The sequence below is a fragment of the Dipodomys merriami genome, unplaced genomic scaffold (genome assembly GCF_024711535.1).
Source record: "Dipodomys merriami isolate MVZ:Mamm:240054 unplaced genomic scaffold, mDipMer1.0.p SCAF_491, whole genome shotgun sequence".
NCBI classification, from domain to species: Eukaryota; Metazoa; Chordata; class Mammalia; order Rodentia; family Heteromyidae; genus Dipodomys; species Dipodomys merriami.
In genome coordinates, this window is record NW_027206059.1 from 420,112 (window position 1) to 435,369 (window position 15,258).

Below are 15,258 nucleotides of genomic sequence, written 5' to 3' on the forward strand. Positions count from 1 at the left end.
TAGAAAATACAAACTCAACAGCACGCATATATAAATATATATATATATATATTTATATATATATATATTTATATATATATATATATATAAATAATGTATATTATGCAATGGACCGTGAGTTACTACAGAGAGTGGGTTTACAGGTGCAGGGTAGTGGTACCTTTAATCTTCCGCTGATTTCCGGGGAGCAAGTCTCCCGGGGCAGCTGTCAGTCCCCGTCACAGACCTGCCACCGTTGCAGATGTCTGCAAAGCTTATACAGTCCTGCCTTGATAGTCAGATACTCATGTAAGATCTCCCAAGAACTTCTGGGAAATCACGCCCCCTTTCTCAGCTAAAACATTGTTTCTGTTTAATCGCCAAGTACTGAGATGTTCAGTTCTCATCTCGGCAAGTTCTTCTTTGCTATCAGCAGAAATCACTATGCCCAGCCACACCCTTACCAACCAGCTGAAACCAGCTCACAAACAGAACTCACGTGGCCTGTCAGGAGAGGCAGCGGTCCGCCCACTCTTCACTGTTAGCAGGAAACCGGGTTTTCTGTGGCACGTGTGATTATTTGAATCAGGAATCGTTTAGGGCTAATTTCAGAGATACTGCGTGAATTGCATTCCTGATGATAGGATCCAGCCAACAGCGTACGGTTATTTGTAAATCATAATCACCTGGATCAGAATGGCCCTTCCCCTCTCCCCGTCCAGTACAACTGTTAGTGTAAACTGGCAGCTGCTTACAACCATCCCCAGGTTCCCAGGTTCCTGTCTACCTGGTGTTCTCCCTGTCATGGGAACCCAGTGGGTCTGTGTTTACCACCTGGATAAATAAGAATTCTTTTTTGAAACTCTTCATACTTAAAAATAATTCCAGATGAGGAGGAGCTTGGTTTTCAACAGAAGAGTGTGTACGATTCCCTCTCTGATCAACCAGCCAAAAAGCCAGATTGGAGGCATGGCTCAAGTGGTAGAGTATCAGTTTTGGGCAAGTAAGCCACTTGAGAGAATGAGGCCCTGAATTCACACTATAGTATGAGTACACACACACACACACACACACACACACACACACACACACACAGCCACATCACATGCCTTAATCACAATCCAAGAAGTGGAGGAAGGAGGATAATGGTGTGTCTTGAGACCCCATGTGAAAAATAAAGAAAAGCAAGAAGAGCTGGGAGTCTGTGCCTAACAAATGTGAGGCCCTGAGTTCAAATCTTAGTACTGCCAGAAAAAAATTACAATCATTATTCATTGTGAATATCTATTAACTATAAAGCATGTCTCTATCAAGGATAGAAAAATAAAGGGTATCTTTCCACATACTTGGGAAAGGTCTTTTGTGTGCAATAAAAACAGTCCTAAGTGTTTAATTATTCGGAAAACTGACCTTTACAATAGAAGCAGCACCCTTCTCTCCTACAGTCTCTCCTTCCTCATTCCCTTTCCAAATGATTGTTTGATTTTTAAATGCCAGGAGTAATGAAATATCCTGGTTCTAATCCTTCCTTTATTTGGCTGGTGTCAGGTCCAGACTTGTCCAGGGAAAACAAATATTTTCAGTGAAATCTCTCAGATCCTTCAGGTTGGGGAAGCTTGCAAGTCTAACACCATTCGATCCCTGTTCGTTTCAACAAACAGGCATGATGAATGGTGTATACCACACCGTTCAACTCCACAGCACTCACTTCTCACGGCACCTGTTTGTACGCTTGCTTCTCTGGAGCCAGTGTCTGCCTGCTTGTGCCTGTCCAGGCTAGACGAACAGCCTCTAGATCACAGCCAGCAGCTTTCTCTCCACTTCCTGCTTTGATTGTCACAATGAAATCATGACGAAGGACATGGAGTGGAAAGGAACTGACATCTGGGGACAAGCCATGCTTTCCGTGTGGCCCTGTGTGTGATATAAAAATAATGCTCTTTTCTATTTCCAAAGAAAAGAATCCTTCTCTTTTTTTAGATTCATAAATAAAGCAATTGCCCTGGCAACTTACCATCCCAGATAGTTACTATAACCAACATTTTTAAAGCAATTGCCCTGGCAACTTACCATCCCAGATAGTTACTATAACCAACATTTTTTTCTCCCTTCCTCGTTCCTTTTCTCCCTCCTTCCTAAGGGCTGTCTGTCCCTGTATTTACACAATATTCATACAGGCCGCGTGCTGTCACCCAGCTGCTAGCTGCTTGGTGGGTTTGGGGCCCTGCCTCTGTCACTGTCGCTTTACATACAAGGACACATGATCAAAGAGAGTCCTGTCTGAGAACAGAGTCCCTCCTGCGAACACACCAGAGCTTCTTGCTTTCAAACCCTGCTAGCACCTTTCTTGACTCTCAAAATAAACCTGGGGGGGGAGGGCAGGAAGAACTCCCCACTTTCTGGAGGACACATTTTCTTTGAGAAGCAGTCTGAGCAGCACAGTCTGGGGGAGGGAGGTGAGTTGTGCCTGACTGGCTACTTTCATTCCAGAGAGATGGCAATGAAGACGGCCATCAGCACAAGTGGTCAAACCACCGCACCACAACTTCAATCAACAGTGAAAGACCCACAGAGCACACGACCAGGCTCAGTCATAAATGATTTCAAGTAGGAGCACATGTTCTCCCCAACATTTCTTTTGTGTTTGCAGAATACGTCCAAGGTCCTTTCAAAGAAGATTGTCCTCTAGGAGACTGCCTACATTTATGATGCGTCTTGTAAGTGCCGTCCCCCATTAGCACAAGCATGGTAGGTCTAAAATGAAGAGTTAGTTGATATAAGTCAAGGAGAAAAAAAACAACCCTGGTCATCTATGAAATTCTAGGCTCATGTAAATTCAAAATGAGAGAAACAGAAAGAAAACTGCCTGTGGACGGGGGTGTTCAGAATGTTTCTCTAGTGGATGTGGCACGCACAGGTCTCAGCAGAGCAGGGATCTCAGCAGATGTTAATCCTGCCTTGACCCCCTCCCCCTCCCACTTTTAAAAGGAGATCGCACAGCAACAATGTTGCTTTGAAATTTAGCTTCAGATCGCATAGACAGTTTGAAAATGTACTACAAGGATGCGTCTAGAAATAAAGTATTTTACAATTTCCATTGGAGCAAGGCTATGTAAATGTCAGAAAATGAGATTAATGTGAGAGATTTAATGAATATGTGATTTCTTCTTTTGATGCTTCGGTTATGGTGTCCACACGAGTCTCTATTTTATTTTTCATTAAAATCCAGTTCCTAAGGCATGACAAAGATTTAAGAATTCATTTGTATGACTGAGTTTTCTTCATGAAGACATACTGGTTGGGGAATAGCACAGTGGCAGAGCACCTGCCTTGCCAACAGTACAAGGACCTGGTTCAATATCTAGCACCAAATAAAAAAGTTAATAATGGTAGCCAGCTGCAAGAGGCTCATGACTGCAGCTCTCTCCAGCTCTCTGGAGGCTGAGGCAAAGGGACCGCTAGTTCCAGGGCAACCTTGGCTACATAGAGAGGACCCTGTTGCAAGAAATAAAAAGGAAGTGGAGGTGTGGCTCAGGTGGTAGAGCACCAGCTGTGAGCAAAACAGCTAAGTGAAAGTTGAAGGTGCAAAATTCAAATCCTGGTACCTGTACATAAGTAAAGGAGGGAGGGAGGGAGGGAGGAAAGGAGGAAGGAAGGAAGGAAGGAAGGAAGGAAGGAAGGAAGGAAGAAAGAGAGGGAGGGAGGGAGGGAGGGAGGGAGGGAGGGAGGGAGGGAGGAAGGGAGAGAGGGAGGGAGGGAGGGAGGGAGGAAGGAAGGAAGGGAGGGAGGATGTTAAAGACAAACAAGCCACTAAAATAAACAAAGAGTTCACCTTTGTTTAAAGTATAAGCAGAGATCAGCCCTTACTTTCTCTCTCACCTTCACTCCAGCCAATTCCTGCCAGGCAAGTTTTAGAGAAATGGGACCGAGGAGAAGACCGGTCCCATACATTGATCACCTCCTGAGATATTCACCTGGCTTTGTGCTCCTTGCATCCAAACATTGGAAAGAGTCACCTTCACCCACATGCAAATGTTTAATGGAGATCCGCACTGGAGAGCCAGGAGAAAGAGCAGATCTGAGGCGGTGTGGCTATGAGCTAAGCGGTGAATGGATACTGGCAGGTGTAAAGGTATAAGGAACCCAGTCTGAGCCAAAGCTGGATGCTGGTGGCTCACACCTATAATCCTAGTTCCTGGGGAGGCTGACATCTGAGAATCCCAATTCAAAGCCAGCCCAGGCAGTTAAACTGTGAGACATGTGCCTTCAGTTAACCACCCAAACCTAGAAACCAGAACTCAAGTAATACAGTGCTAGCCTTGAGCAAAAAAGCATAAGGGACATCCGCAGGCCCTGGGTCCACATCCTAGTACGGCACAAAAAATAAAATAAAATAGGAAAAGAAAAAAGACAACAAATAACAACATCGCTTTCTCCCTCTCTTCCCCACTCCCCCACTTCTGGGTGATCTTTAATTGTGTAGTTACCAAACACAAACTTTTCCTAGTTCTGGAATTCTCCATTGGGTATAAAAAGAAATTCCCAGCCAGGTCCATGTTCTAACTCAGATGAAACCACCCGCTCCCATGCTCACGGGTCTACAATCATGAGTTCATTCTACACTCGTAAATTCGACCCCCAGGTTGGGTCACTAGGTTAGTGATGGCCAGCAACAGAAATGTGTCTCTTCTCTCTTGCATCTCTGTGGAGTTCACACTCTAAACGCCATGGTATTCAAACACATTTCTAACATAACAACATTCTTTTCAAGTTGACATTTCAAAGTATGCTGAAATCTAACAGCATATGAAGAAAATCACACTTTGGATTTTGCACAAAATGCAAAAACAACTCCATCTTTGGTTGTGTCCTCTAACTATAAAGTTTCAAAAGATAATATAGAAGCAATCCTTAAAACCTTACAGTAGAGAAAAGACGCACTGCACAGGACAGTCAGACCCTGACATAGGGAAAACCAAATCTTATATAAAAGATTTGGGCCAGGCGCCAGTGGCTCACACCTAGAATCCTAGCTTCTCAGGAGGCTGAGATCTGAGGATCGTGGTTCAAAGCCAGCCTGGACAGGAAAGTTGGTGAGATTCTTATCTCTAATTGGCCACCAGAAAACTGGAAGTGGCACTGTGACTCAAAGTGCTAGAGCAATAGCCTTGAGCTAACAAGCTCAGGGATAGTGCTCAGGCCCAGAGTTCAAGCCCCACAACTGCCCCCCCCCAAATAGATTTGGATATTATTATTGTTGTTGTTGTTTTACATCTTCTCTTCTCAGTATGGGACTGAACAGGTGAGTGGGAGAATGAAGATCCTGCCACACATTTAACAAGGGACTCACCCAAAATACAAATCAACCTCACCTTGGATATTTCTATGATACCAGAGGCTAAACTTACAGATACTGACAACTCTGACAAAGGACATGGAGCAAGGCCAACTCCCATTTGCTTTGGTGGCTGTATTGGCACAACCACATCAGAAACCACTGGAGCTTAGGACCACAGCCACAGCACCCAGGATGCCCCAGATGGACAATCCAAAAGTTCACCAGGAAAGCAGAGGATCAACAGTCGGTCAGTACATTCCAGCATGCCCACAGATGATCTCTAGCACGAACGCAACGCTGTGCTAAAGAAGTCAGACAGCAAATGCACTCAATGATTCCATTTCATTCCTTCATCTAAAAAAGCAACAACACGTCAAAGCCAAGGTATTGTGTTGGGAGTATGTTCTTTGTGTGTGTGTGTGTGTGTGTGTGTGTGTGTGTGTGTGGGAAACACTGAAAGAAAAGCAAAGAAATGTTTACTGAATATCATCCAGGATAGTTTTTATCCTCTGAGGAACGTGTGTAGAAATTGGCTGAGTCCCCTGGGGCCTCGGGGAGTGGTAATATTGTATGATTTTTTTAAAAATCTGAGTGTGGGTTGCAAAGTGTTCATCTGTGATAATCATGGCAATCTGCACCTCATTTGATTCAACACACTTATCTGTGTGTATGAAATCTCAGTGAAAAGAGGTTAAACAAATCAAGGGCTTGACAACAGAATGCTCCATTGCTTCTGTACACAACATTGTTTCAAATCAAGAACAGCACGGCTTCTTTCTGCACTGTGCTCATTGTTTGGTACAGCTTCCGGCGTCCACACCCCACACCCAGCACCATGAAGACCATACACAGAGCTGGCCTCGGACAGGCATCTTACTTGTGGTCACCATCCTCTGCTGACTGGACACGGGTGGTCTTGGCCCACATATTGCACACTATTGAAAAATCCTGAGATCTTCCAGGCAATCTCCAACAACTGACACACAACACTTGCTCTTTCTTCTCTCTCATGGCCCGGCCTATCTATTTCTTCCTTTGCTTCTCAGTCATTTGTCACTTACTCAGGCCATGTTCCTGGGACCCCCAGGGCAAATCTGATCCCTATGCTGAGGCTCACAGCGAGTTTCTCCCCTGGCACTGGCCATTTCAGTGGCTGCACCTCCCAGATCCCTCCCTGGGAGGTGGGTCTTGAGGGACCACCTGACTAGGGCTCCCTGCCCACCTGGCTTCCTCTTGGGTTCTGTTGGTGGAAAAGTAATGGCAGAAGCTGGGAAGGCAGCAGAAGAGAAGCCAGAGAGCGCATGTCCAGCCCTTCCGCTGTGGAAACCCCAGAGGTGGCTGCTGCTTCCAGGCTCAGGCCCCTCCTCCTTGGCTCCACCTTTCTTGGATCCCAGTAACATCATGGTGATTTTCAGGTGTAGGTTAGTCTCATGGCTGTAACTTTCAGTACTCTGAGAATCCAGCCTCCGTCTTTCTAAGTGGTCTTTTCTCTAAACCTCCACATGCCCTAGGTAGGATTCTGGGTTTTGAGAGGACCCTAGAAAGCAGACGCTTGGTGCTCATTTATGTGACCGTTACATCCACATCTGTCCTCTGCTAGGCTTTACGACAGTGGCACTTTAAAAGTTACCAACAAATCTGTATTAATGAACTAGCAAGTTAGTGAGCAAAGAGATGAACTCTCACTAGACTTGGGATAAACTTAAACACAGCACAAGGCTTTCTAAAATGTTCCTGCCACATTGGACATGGTAGAAATCTATCAGACCAAATATTTTACCTCTGTTGGTTGAAAATAGCTTTTGTTGGTAGGAATATCTGCACTCACAGAGGTAATTCCAATTGTACTAGAAATAACAGGTGCAATCACTGTGATATAATTTTACCCATCTTACAAGTCATCAGTGACACGGATTCTAAGTGGGCTGTGAACAGTCAGAACTCTGAATCAAGAGGAAAATAGAAATGTGAGATAGGAAAAGGAGGCTTGGAAGCCCTGCTATCTCTGCCTCTTATTGCAGAGAGAGAGAGGAATGAATACTTAGTAGTTACTAGTATCAGAGGTTAACTACAACAGGATGTGTTGGTCACCATGACACTTTCCACTTTATACATTGTATTCAGTTTCAAGAAGGCCAAACTAGGTTGATCCCAATAGTGGAAATACAAGTTGCACTTTACAGCTAGACAATTTCTAAGAGAAAAGGAACAGGGAAATCCTCTAAAGATGTTTCCTTCTCTGGTAGAAGAGTATAAAAGAAAAAGTCAGCTAAATAACAGGTCACCCAATGCACTAAGAACACCTTTCTAACATGTCAGTCTATGCAGCGCTACATGACCCTTGATTTTTTAACCTGGAAAAGACTAGTTTGCACATACAATCACGAAGGAATGCAAGTCCACCCAGAGCGTTCACAGCGGGGGCTGGTGGAAACAGTTTGCCCAGCCGGGCACCCACCGCTCCTGGAGGCTGGCAGGGTTGAGTCTCGCCTCTGAAGAGGTCCAAAGCGCTCTCTCTCTCTCTCTCTTTTCCTGCCGCGTCTCTTCCTTAAGCTATTTCCGCTAACTTTTCTGCCTTCACAACTATTCCAGCTGTGTTCCTTTGAACGGACAGGGGCAAAGCCCCGGTCGGATTTCTCTCCTGCGGTGTGAGCCCGCGATCTGGTGGTGCAAGCTCGTTGGTTAATAAAGGAAGCCCTTTCCAATATGGTGCTCTGGAGACAAGGGTGTGATGGGTCTTCTTCAATCCGGAGTGACACAGGGCGTCTTGGCTACCGTTCAGTGATGAATGGAGACCCCCGGGGTGACCAGTTAACGTCGTTACACAGTCAAATCCTTTTCTTTACAGCCGGAACCAGACGGATACCTGGCGCGGCTTTAGGTCTAGCGCGGAGCCGCGGAGGATTCTTTTTTCCCCCCCTTATTCATTCCCTTTCCCGTCCTGACCGAGAAAGGAAATGACCGCACCGGGCTCCTCCTCGGCCCATTGCTTCCCTGGGAACAAAAGGCCTTCATGCCCAGCAAGGCGCGGAAGGGATCGAAGCCGCCCTCCCGGCTCCGCGGCCGGGCACAGCCGGGGAGGGCGCGCGGGGGGTCCGAGGGGACCGAGCCCCGCTCTGCCCCGCGCCCGTCCCCACGGAGCCCCGACCCCCGACCCCACGGCCAGACGCGGGCCGAGTGGGCGTGCGGGGTCCCCGGGGCCCCCGGGCCGGGCCCAGGCGGGGCCGCGCGCCGGTGCTCACCTGCCAGGCCGCCGCCGCCGCCGCCGTCGCCCGCGTGGCCCTTCCTCCGCTGCAGGATGAAGTAGGGGTTCGCCCGCTCGGTGACCCACAGCGCGTTGGCCAGCAGCACCTCCTCGGGGTTCACCCACATGGTCGCGGCCGCACAAAGGGGCCGCGGGGCCCGGTGGTCCCGCGCGCGCGCGCCTGGCGGGGCGCGCACCGCACCGCACCGCCGCGCACTTCCCGGCCGGGCGCACGCGCTCCGGGGCGGCCGCTTCACCGGGCGTCCCGGGCCGCCGCCGCGGAGCCCCGGAGGGCGGCGGGCGCGGGGGAGCGGGGCGCGGGCGCGGCCGGCAGCATCCTCCCCGCGGGACCGGCCTCGCCGCGCGCGCGCGCCAGCGATCAGCCCTGCGGCTCCGGCTCCGGCTCCGGCTCCGGCTCCGGCGGGGCCCGGCTCCCCGGGTCACCGCGCGCCGCGGCCCCGCGGCGAGGACGCCCCGGACACCCCGGGAGCGAGGCCGCCGCCGGCCCGCGCCAGCCTGGGGCGGTGGTGGGGGTGCTTACTCCCGACGCCCCCCTCGTCCCCGGAAGCCTGTGGGTCGAGGCGCCCGGACTCCGAGCCGCTGGGTGCCGGGTGGGAAGTGGACGCCGCCAAGGGTCGCGGATGTGTTTGTTTCCCGTGTCCCCGGGCCGGTCACGCGCCGCCCCTGCCGCGCCGCGCGGCCCCTCCCCGGCTCCGCTCCGCCGTGAGCCGCGGCCGGCCGAGCGCATTACATCATCGCCCGCCTCGACCGCGCGCGGGGCGGGAGCCGCGGCCGGGGGGGCGGGGGGGTGCGGTCCGCGCCGCCGCCCGGCCTCCGTGGGGCGCTCGCGGCCGCGTGGAGCGCGGCGGAGCTCTAGGTGGCTTCTCCCGGGGTGGTCTTCACTCTCACCCGTGGACACAGCCCCCCCGTGGACACAGCCCCCCGTGGGCACAGCCCCCCCGTGGGCACAGCCCCCCCGTGGACACAGCCCCTGGTAGACACAGCCCCCCGTGGGCACAGCCCCCCGTGGACACAGCCCCCCGTGGACACAGCCCCCCGTGGACACAGCCCCTGGTAGACACAGCCCCTGGTAGACACAGCCCCCCGTGGGCACAGCCCCCCCGTGGACACAGCCCCCCGTGGGCACAGTCCCTCGTGGACACAGCCCCCCGTGGACACAGCCCCCCGTGGACACAGCCCCCCGTGGGCACAGCCCCCCGTGGACACAGCCCCCCGTGGGCACAGCCCCCCGTGGACACAGCCCCCCCATGGACACAGTCCCCCCGTGGACATCGTGCCCAGGAGAGACGACCATGCCGCTCATGCGGGCCAGGCCGCCACCGCCCCGAAAGGGCTCCCTTTAACCTCGCCACACGTGTTCTTCTATGAGCCTCGGTCTTATATGAGCCTCAGTCTTAATCTTGAGTCCAGGATGGTGTGAACCTGAGACCCTCCTGACTCATCCAGCCCATTTGCCTGTTTAGGAAACACTAGGCTTTGGGGGTATTTGCAGTCAGGCCACCTATTTAAGACAAACCAGGAAAACCACAGCACAGCGGCGTCTGTCATCAATTCTGCAAATAAACAACGAAGATATATAACTCTGGTATGTAAAATTGATGATCAGCACATGCACATAACTTCAGTATTTCTGAAGTGCTTCCACACTTCCAGGGGCAGGGACTGCTACACAACACGGCCACACTGTCATTTGGGGGTTCTTTTGTTTGTTTTTGTTGTTTGTTTTTTGTTGGTCGTGAGGCTTGAACTAGGGGCCTAGGCACTGTCCCTGAGCTCTTTGTTCAAGGCAAGCACACTACCACTTTGGGCCACAGGGTACTTCCAATCTTTTGGTGGTTAATTGGAGATGAGTCTCATGGACATTCCTGCGTGGGCTGGCTTTGAACCTTGATCCTCAGATCTCAGCCTCCTGAGTAGCTAGGATGACAGGTGTGAGCCACTGGTGCCTGGCCAATTTCAGGGCTCTTAACTGCTCACACTTGTGGCTTGGCACCAAATCCTCCACACTGGCTCTCCACAGTAAATTTAGCTCAACCTCTTTTGATCTGCTGATACCAAAATAGTGTTTTTTTGAGCAGTCCATGCATTTATTCATTCATTTATCCATTCATAAGGAAGGAAGGAAAAAGGAAGAAAGTAAGAAAGACAAAAAGAGTCATGTACCAGTGATTGAGGCTTCTAATTCTAGCTAATCATAAATCTAGAGGATCACAGTTCAAAGATAGCCTGGCATAAAAGTCCAAGCGACCCCATCTCTAAAATAACCAGCAAATATCCAGTCTAGTGGTATACCTTAAGTAGTAGAGCACCAGCAGAGCAAGCAAACCAGCCATTTGAATCTATTCAAAGGGTTCTCGCGGCCAGAGCCTGGGGTAGTGAATTGGTTTACTGCTTGCTGTTTGGGTCTGCTGAGGCCCGCTGGCTGGCAGTGTGTTTGTCTTTGGCAATTCTCATCTCGGGGATCCCTGGTTCAAGTATCCCCTAGTCCTCTCTCCGTGGGACTTGGCCCTCTTTTGGAAACGTTGGAGTCCTGCCTTATGCACCCTTCCCACCCCAATACTTCCTCGTGACCCAGTTCTAGAAGGAATAGAGTGCAGCCATGTCCCTCAACGGTTCAGGAGCTCAGTGGCAGCAGAGAAACAAAGTGTGAGTACATCCCGGGGAGCCCTGTCCTCCCCCCGCACCTGCTAGCAAACACCAGGCTGGTCACTGCTCTGCTTCCTTGTCCAGCTTGGAAGCATGGCCACTTCACCAGGCTATTGGGAATTTCCCCCAGCTAGTGGCATTTCGGGGAGCCCATAGATATAGCAAGGAGTACTCACTCCTGTCTCCCTTTGAAGCGGATGAAACGCCCTGTGTTGAACTCCGAGATGCTCTGGAAACAAACACAAGAGAAAGAACGCAACAGTCTTTCTTTCCACATTGGGTCTTCTGTGTTCCTAGAAGAAACCGGGCTGTGTCACTGGGCAAAGCTGAATATGAAACGATTCCTTTCCAAATTAATTAGCTGTTATGAAAGAGGACACTTTAATGACTGGGGCAGAGTGAAGGCTCGGCTACAGTCAGTAGTGTGTCAGTGGACCTAGCATTGCGCGTGGCAATTCGTGGACGGTGACAACCATCCTTTCCACAGGCCTGCCACCCATGGGTCTGTCAGCACCTAAGAAGCAAGCATATACACAACTTCTGGATATCTAAACCGCAGTTAGGTTTCCAGATCTAGTGAGCACTGGGCTTCTCATTTTAAACACAAGAGTGTGAAAGCCCCGAAGAGCAAACAGACTGGACTAGGGGCACTTGGGCAGTGTTTCCTTCTTTCGGTCCATACTCTTCATCATATTCTTCCCAGAAATGCAAACAGATCCTGTAAATATAGTGCATCTGCAGTCATAACCTGTTGTGTTATGGATGTGAGACCCCCACTGATTGGCCAGACCTGGTCACGTGCCTGCGCCCTGGTCGGTGGTGGCGGAAGACTGGGGTCTGTGTAGGGGGAAATCCTTGGAGGAAAATCAGTGCACTACTAGAGTAACGGACAGGATGTGATGTCTTTATGAAAGAGATCTAGACAAGCTACTACTGACACCTTGTTTAGGTACTGCATCCTCTTGAGTATAATTGGATACTGCATAACTGTAACACGTTTTGCTTTATTTCCTGCAAGCAAACCTAGTGGATTGAACTCCTGTGATAAACAGATTCAGAGGTTGTTTACAGCAGGATCATTTGCTTCCAAGAGTTCAAGGCCAGCTTGTGCAACAGAGTAACCTGTCTCAAAGAATTATTATGGGAATTTGTATAGACTAGAACAGAAAGCCTTGGGAAGCTCAGTAGGTCCTTACCCCACCTATCTCCAGACCTTCTGTTTCTCTCCGTTTGTTCTTGTGTCTGTCTCCAGGGTCCAGCCTCCTTACAGCTTAGAGCTCAGCTTCTGTGCCCCTCTCATCTCAGAATGCGTATCACTGGGGTCTGTCTCCTGGCGGTGGCAGTCGAGCCATAGCAGCCACGATTAACTGTGAATTTTATCTGGAGAGTTCTTAAAGTTCCTGAGGTGAAGTGGTTCTCTCCGCAAGGAGCCAGGTGCTTCTCTGCGTGGTCAGGCCCATGGGGAATCTGGCCCTTGATACATTCTTGCTAAAGGCCCTTTTCTGCTAGGAAGTTGGCTATCCTGTGGCTATCCTTGTCCTTTACTTGGTCTTCAAATACTAAACCAACTGGACAATGCCCAACACTTCCCATATTTTATACAAGCCAATCAACCATAATTAAAGCAAGAAGTCTTCAATGTGCTTTACAGTTCTGGGTTCTGAGGATGGTAACCTAGCCGTCTCATTCCTCTTAGGTAGACAGTTGGTTTGTTTCACATTTATATAGTTCATTTTTACCAAGGACTCATTTATCCATTTTCTCTCTCATTATAAAAACAACAGAAGAATCTTTGGTTTCTATTTCCCACATAGAGAGTAGGAAATGTTTCTTTCTCCTTTTCTATTTCTCCCCATTTTAACCTAGTTATATGAAAATAAATCCTTGCTAAATCTTACACACACACACACACACACACACACACACACACACACACACACACACACACACACAGAGCCAGGCATGGTAGCTTATGGCTGAAATCCCAGCTACACACACTCTTTCTTCAGGCACTGCCCACCGGCTTTTCTTTCACTGACTTGTTGTCTCAGCAATGTCTTTTACTTTTATTAAATTCAGACCCACATAGAAATTTCATCCTAACATTGAACTGGGGAAAATTTTGCTTTTTTTTGTCGCTGTAACTCACTAGGATGTGGAACGTGTTAAATTGCACTGATTTCTATGTCAATGAAAATTAGTTTGCTTTTTTTAAGCGGTGACTCAGTTAGATGGACGTTCTGTCCCTGAATGGAACTTTCGACAAGTAAACTTCTATCTTCCTTTATGCAGAGTCAATCTTCACTCACCCCCGAACCTCCAAGGGAAAGGCACACACTGGACCCCAAAACAATCATCCACCAAGTGCAGTCTGCTCTGTAGATCAGAGCCTTTGGAGTTTTAACCAGAAGCCCCAAGGAAGAAGCCTATTGAAAGCGGCACCCGGGCTCAGGCCTCTGATCCTATTTGGAAGGAAGAGATCTGGTTGAGGCCAGCCCTGGCAAAAAGAAGTTTGGGGGCCTCTATCTTGAAGTCATCGTGGAGTCCTCCCTAGTGACACGGAGAAGCACACGCGGGAAGATGGCAGTGCAGGTGGAGCCAGCACAAAGTGGGATTGAACCGCAGCGGTAGCCAGGGGTCGGGAGGTGTGGCTCAGGTGGAGAGCCGGGCCGCCAGCATGGCGCGCTGAGGTCAGTCCCTGGAGCACCACACAAATAAGGTCAACAAACAGACAATAAAAACTTGACATAGCATTTTGAGAGAAAGGAAAAAATAATTTTCAGATAGATCAAGAGAAAAAATTCTAGATGAAGATTGTTAAATCAGCAGTGCCCTGCTAGAGAACATATATGCATATGTAATTATATATAATTATATGTGATTGCATATATATATATATATATATATATAAATTTTAAGTAGTTGTACAAGGGGTTTCAGTTCAGCGAGTCAGATTACACATACAGTGCATCTTGGTCAATGCCACACCTTCCTTCATTCTCCGCCATGTTTCCCGCTTCTATCCATACCCCCAAGTTGCGCAGGTTGACTTTTACATTGATTGCAATGACTGCATGTATCCACTCTTCTCCTCCCTACATTTTATCAAATAAAAGTCAATTCTAGGTAGGCATCGTTAGGCTGTAGTGAGATGTCTTGAAGCTTATGCCAGAACCAGAACCTGGAACAAATTACTTGTGTTATAAAATCTAAGTGTGTGTATGTGTATGTGTGTGTGAGTGTATGTGTGTGTGTGTGTGTTTTAAGCAAATAATGTTGGTTCCATAAAAGTCCAAAAATAAAAGTTTCTAAATTCACATAGGTGGTGTTTTTCTGTCCAGACAGAATTGTTTTCTTCATTTTAAATTGTTATAAAGGTGATGTACAGAGGGGTTACTGTTACATGAGTCAGGTAAAGAGTACATTTCTTTCTGGACAATGCCATCTTTTCCCTCGCTCTCCCCCAGCTTTTCCCTCCCATCCTCGCCCACAGGTTGTATATTCGCTTTCCACATCGTGTCTAGTGAGCGCCCCTGCTGGGTTTGTTCACCTTTGTTCCTCTACTTCTGTGCCTCCCCTTCATCCCGGAGACCGATAAACAAATGAGACAAAAAGAAAAGAAAAGAAAGCAAAAAACAGCAACAAAGAATAAACCACATGCTTCCATTTCCTGGAGGTCATTTTGATGACTATTATTTTGTATGATCAGATGCACAGAGGCATGGTGCCTTGTGTTCCCCTCCTAGCGTACCCTCCTTTGGTCCCACTGTGTCTAGACAGGAATTTTTACAGCCTCCTTTTATTCCACAACAATATTATGATTTTTTTGTCTTCACATACACACACACACACACACACACACACACACATGCACACACTCATTACTTATATTGGCTAGATACTAATTGCATGATATACCTCCTTTATTTAACTCATTTGCCAGGATGATTTACATCTTTACCACATCATAAAAAAATCTAAGATGAACATGGATAGCTACGTATCTTCATACATTTATTTATTTTCTGAG

At 48.7% G+C, this 15,258-nt stretch overlaps 1 protein-coding gene across 2 annotated transcripts in view; it reads right to left on the minus strand.

The window, feature by feature from the left end:
- LOC138809333 (TBC1 domain family member 9) overlaps positions 1-8,811 on the minus strand; it is a 67,704-nt gene extending 58,893 nt beyond the window's left edge. Inside the window, exon 1 of one of the 2 annotated variants that reach the window (XM_069995875.1) lies at positions 8,560-8,811. In XM_069995875.1, coding sequence (XP_069851976.1) covers positions 8,560-8,689 — 130 coding nt within the window. In that variant the 5' untranslated portion in view covers positions 8,690-8,811. Of the gene's footprint in view, positions 1-6,194; positions 6,391-8,559 lie in introns of those variants that run through there. The other variant, XM_069995876.1, reaches the window with a different exon arrangement.
- Between the last annotated feature and the right edge of the window lie 6,447 nt (positions 8,812-15,258).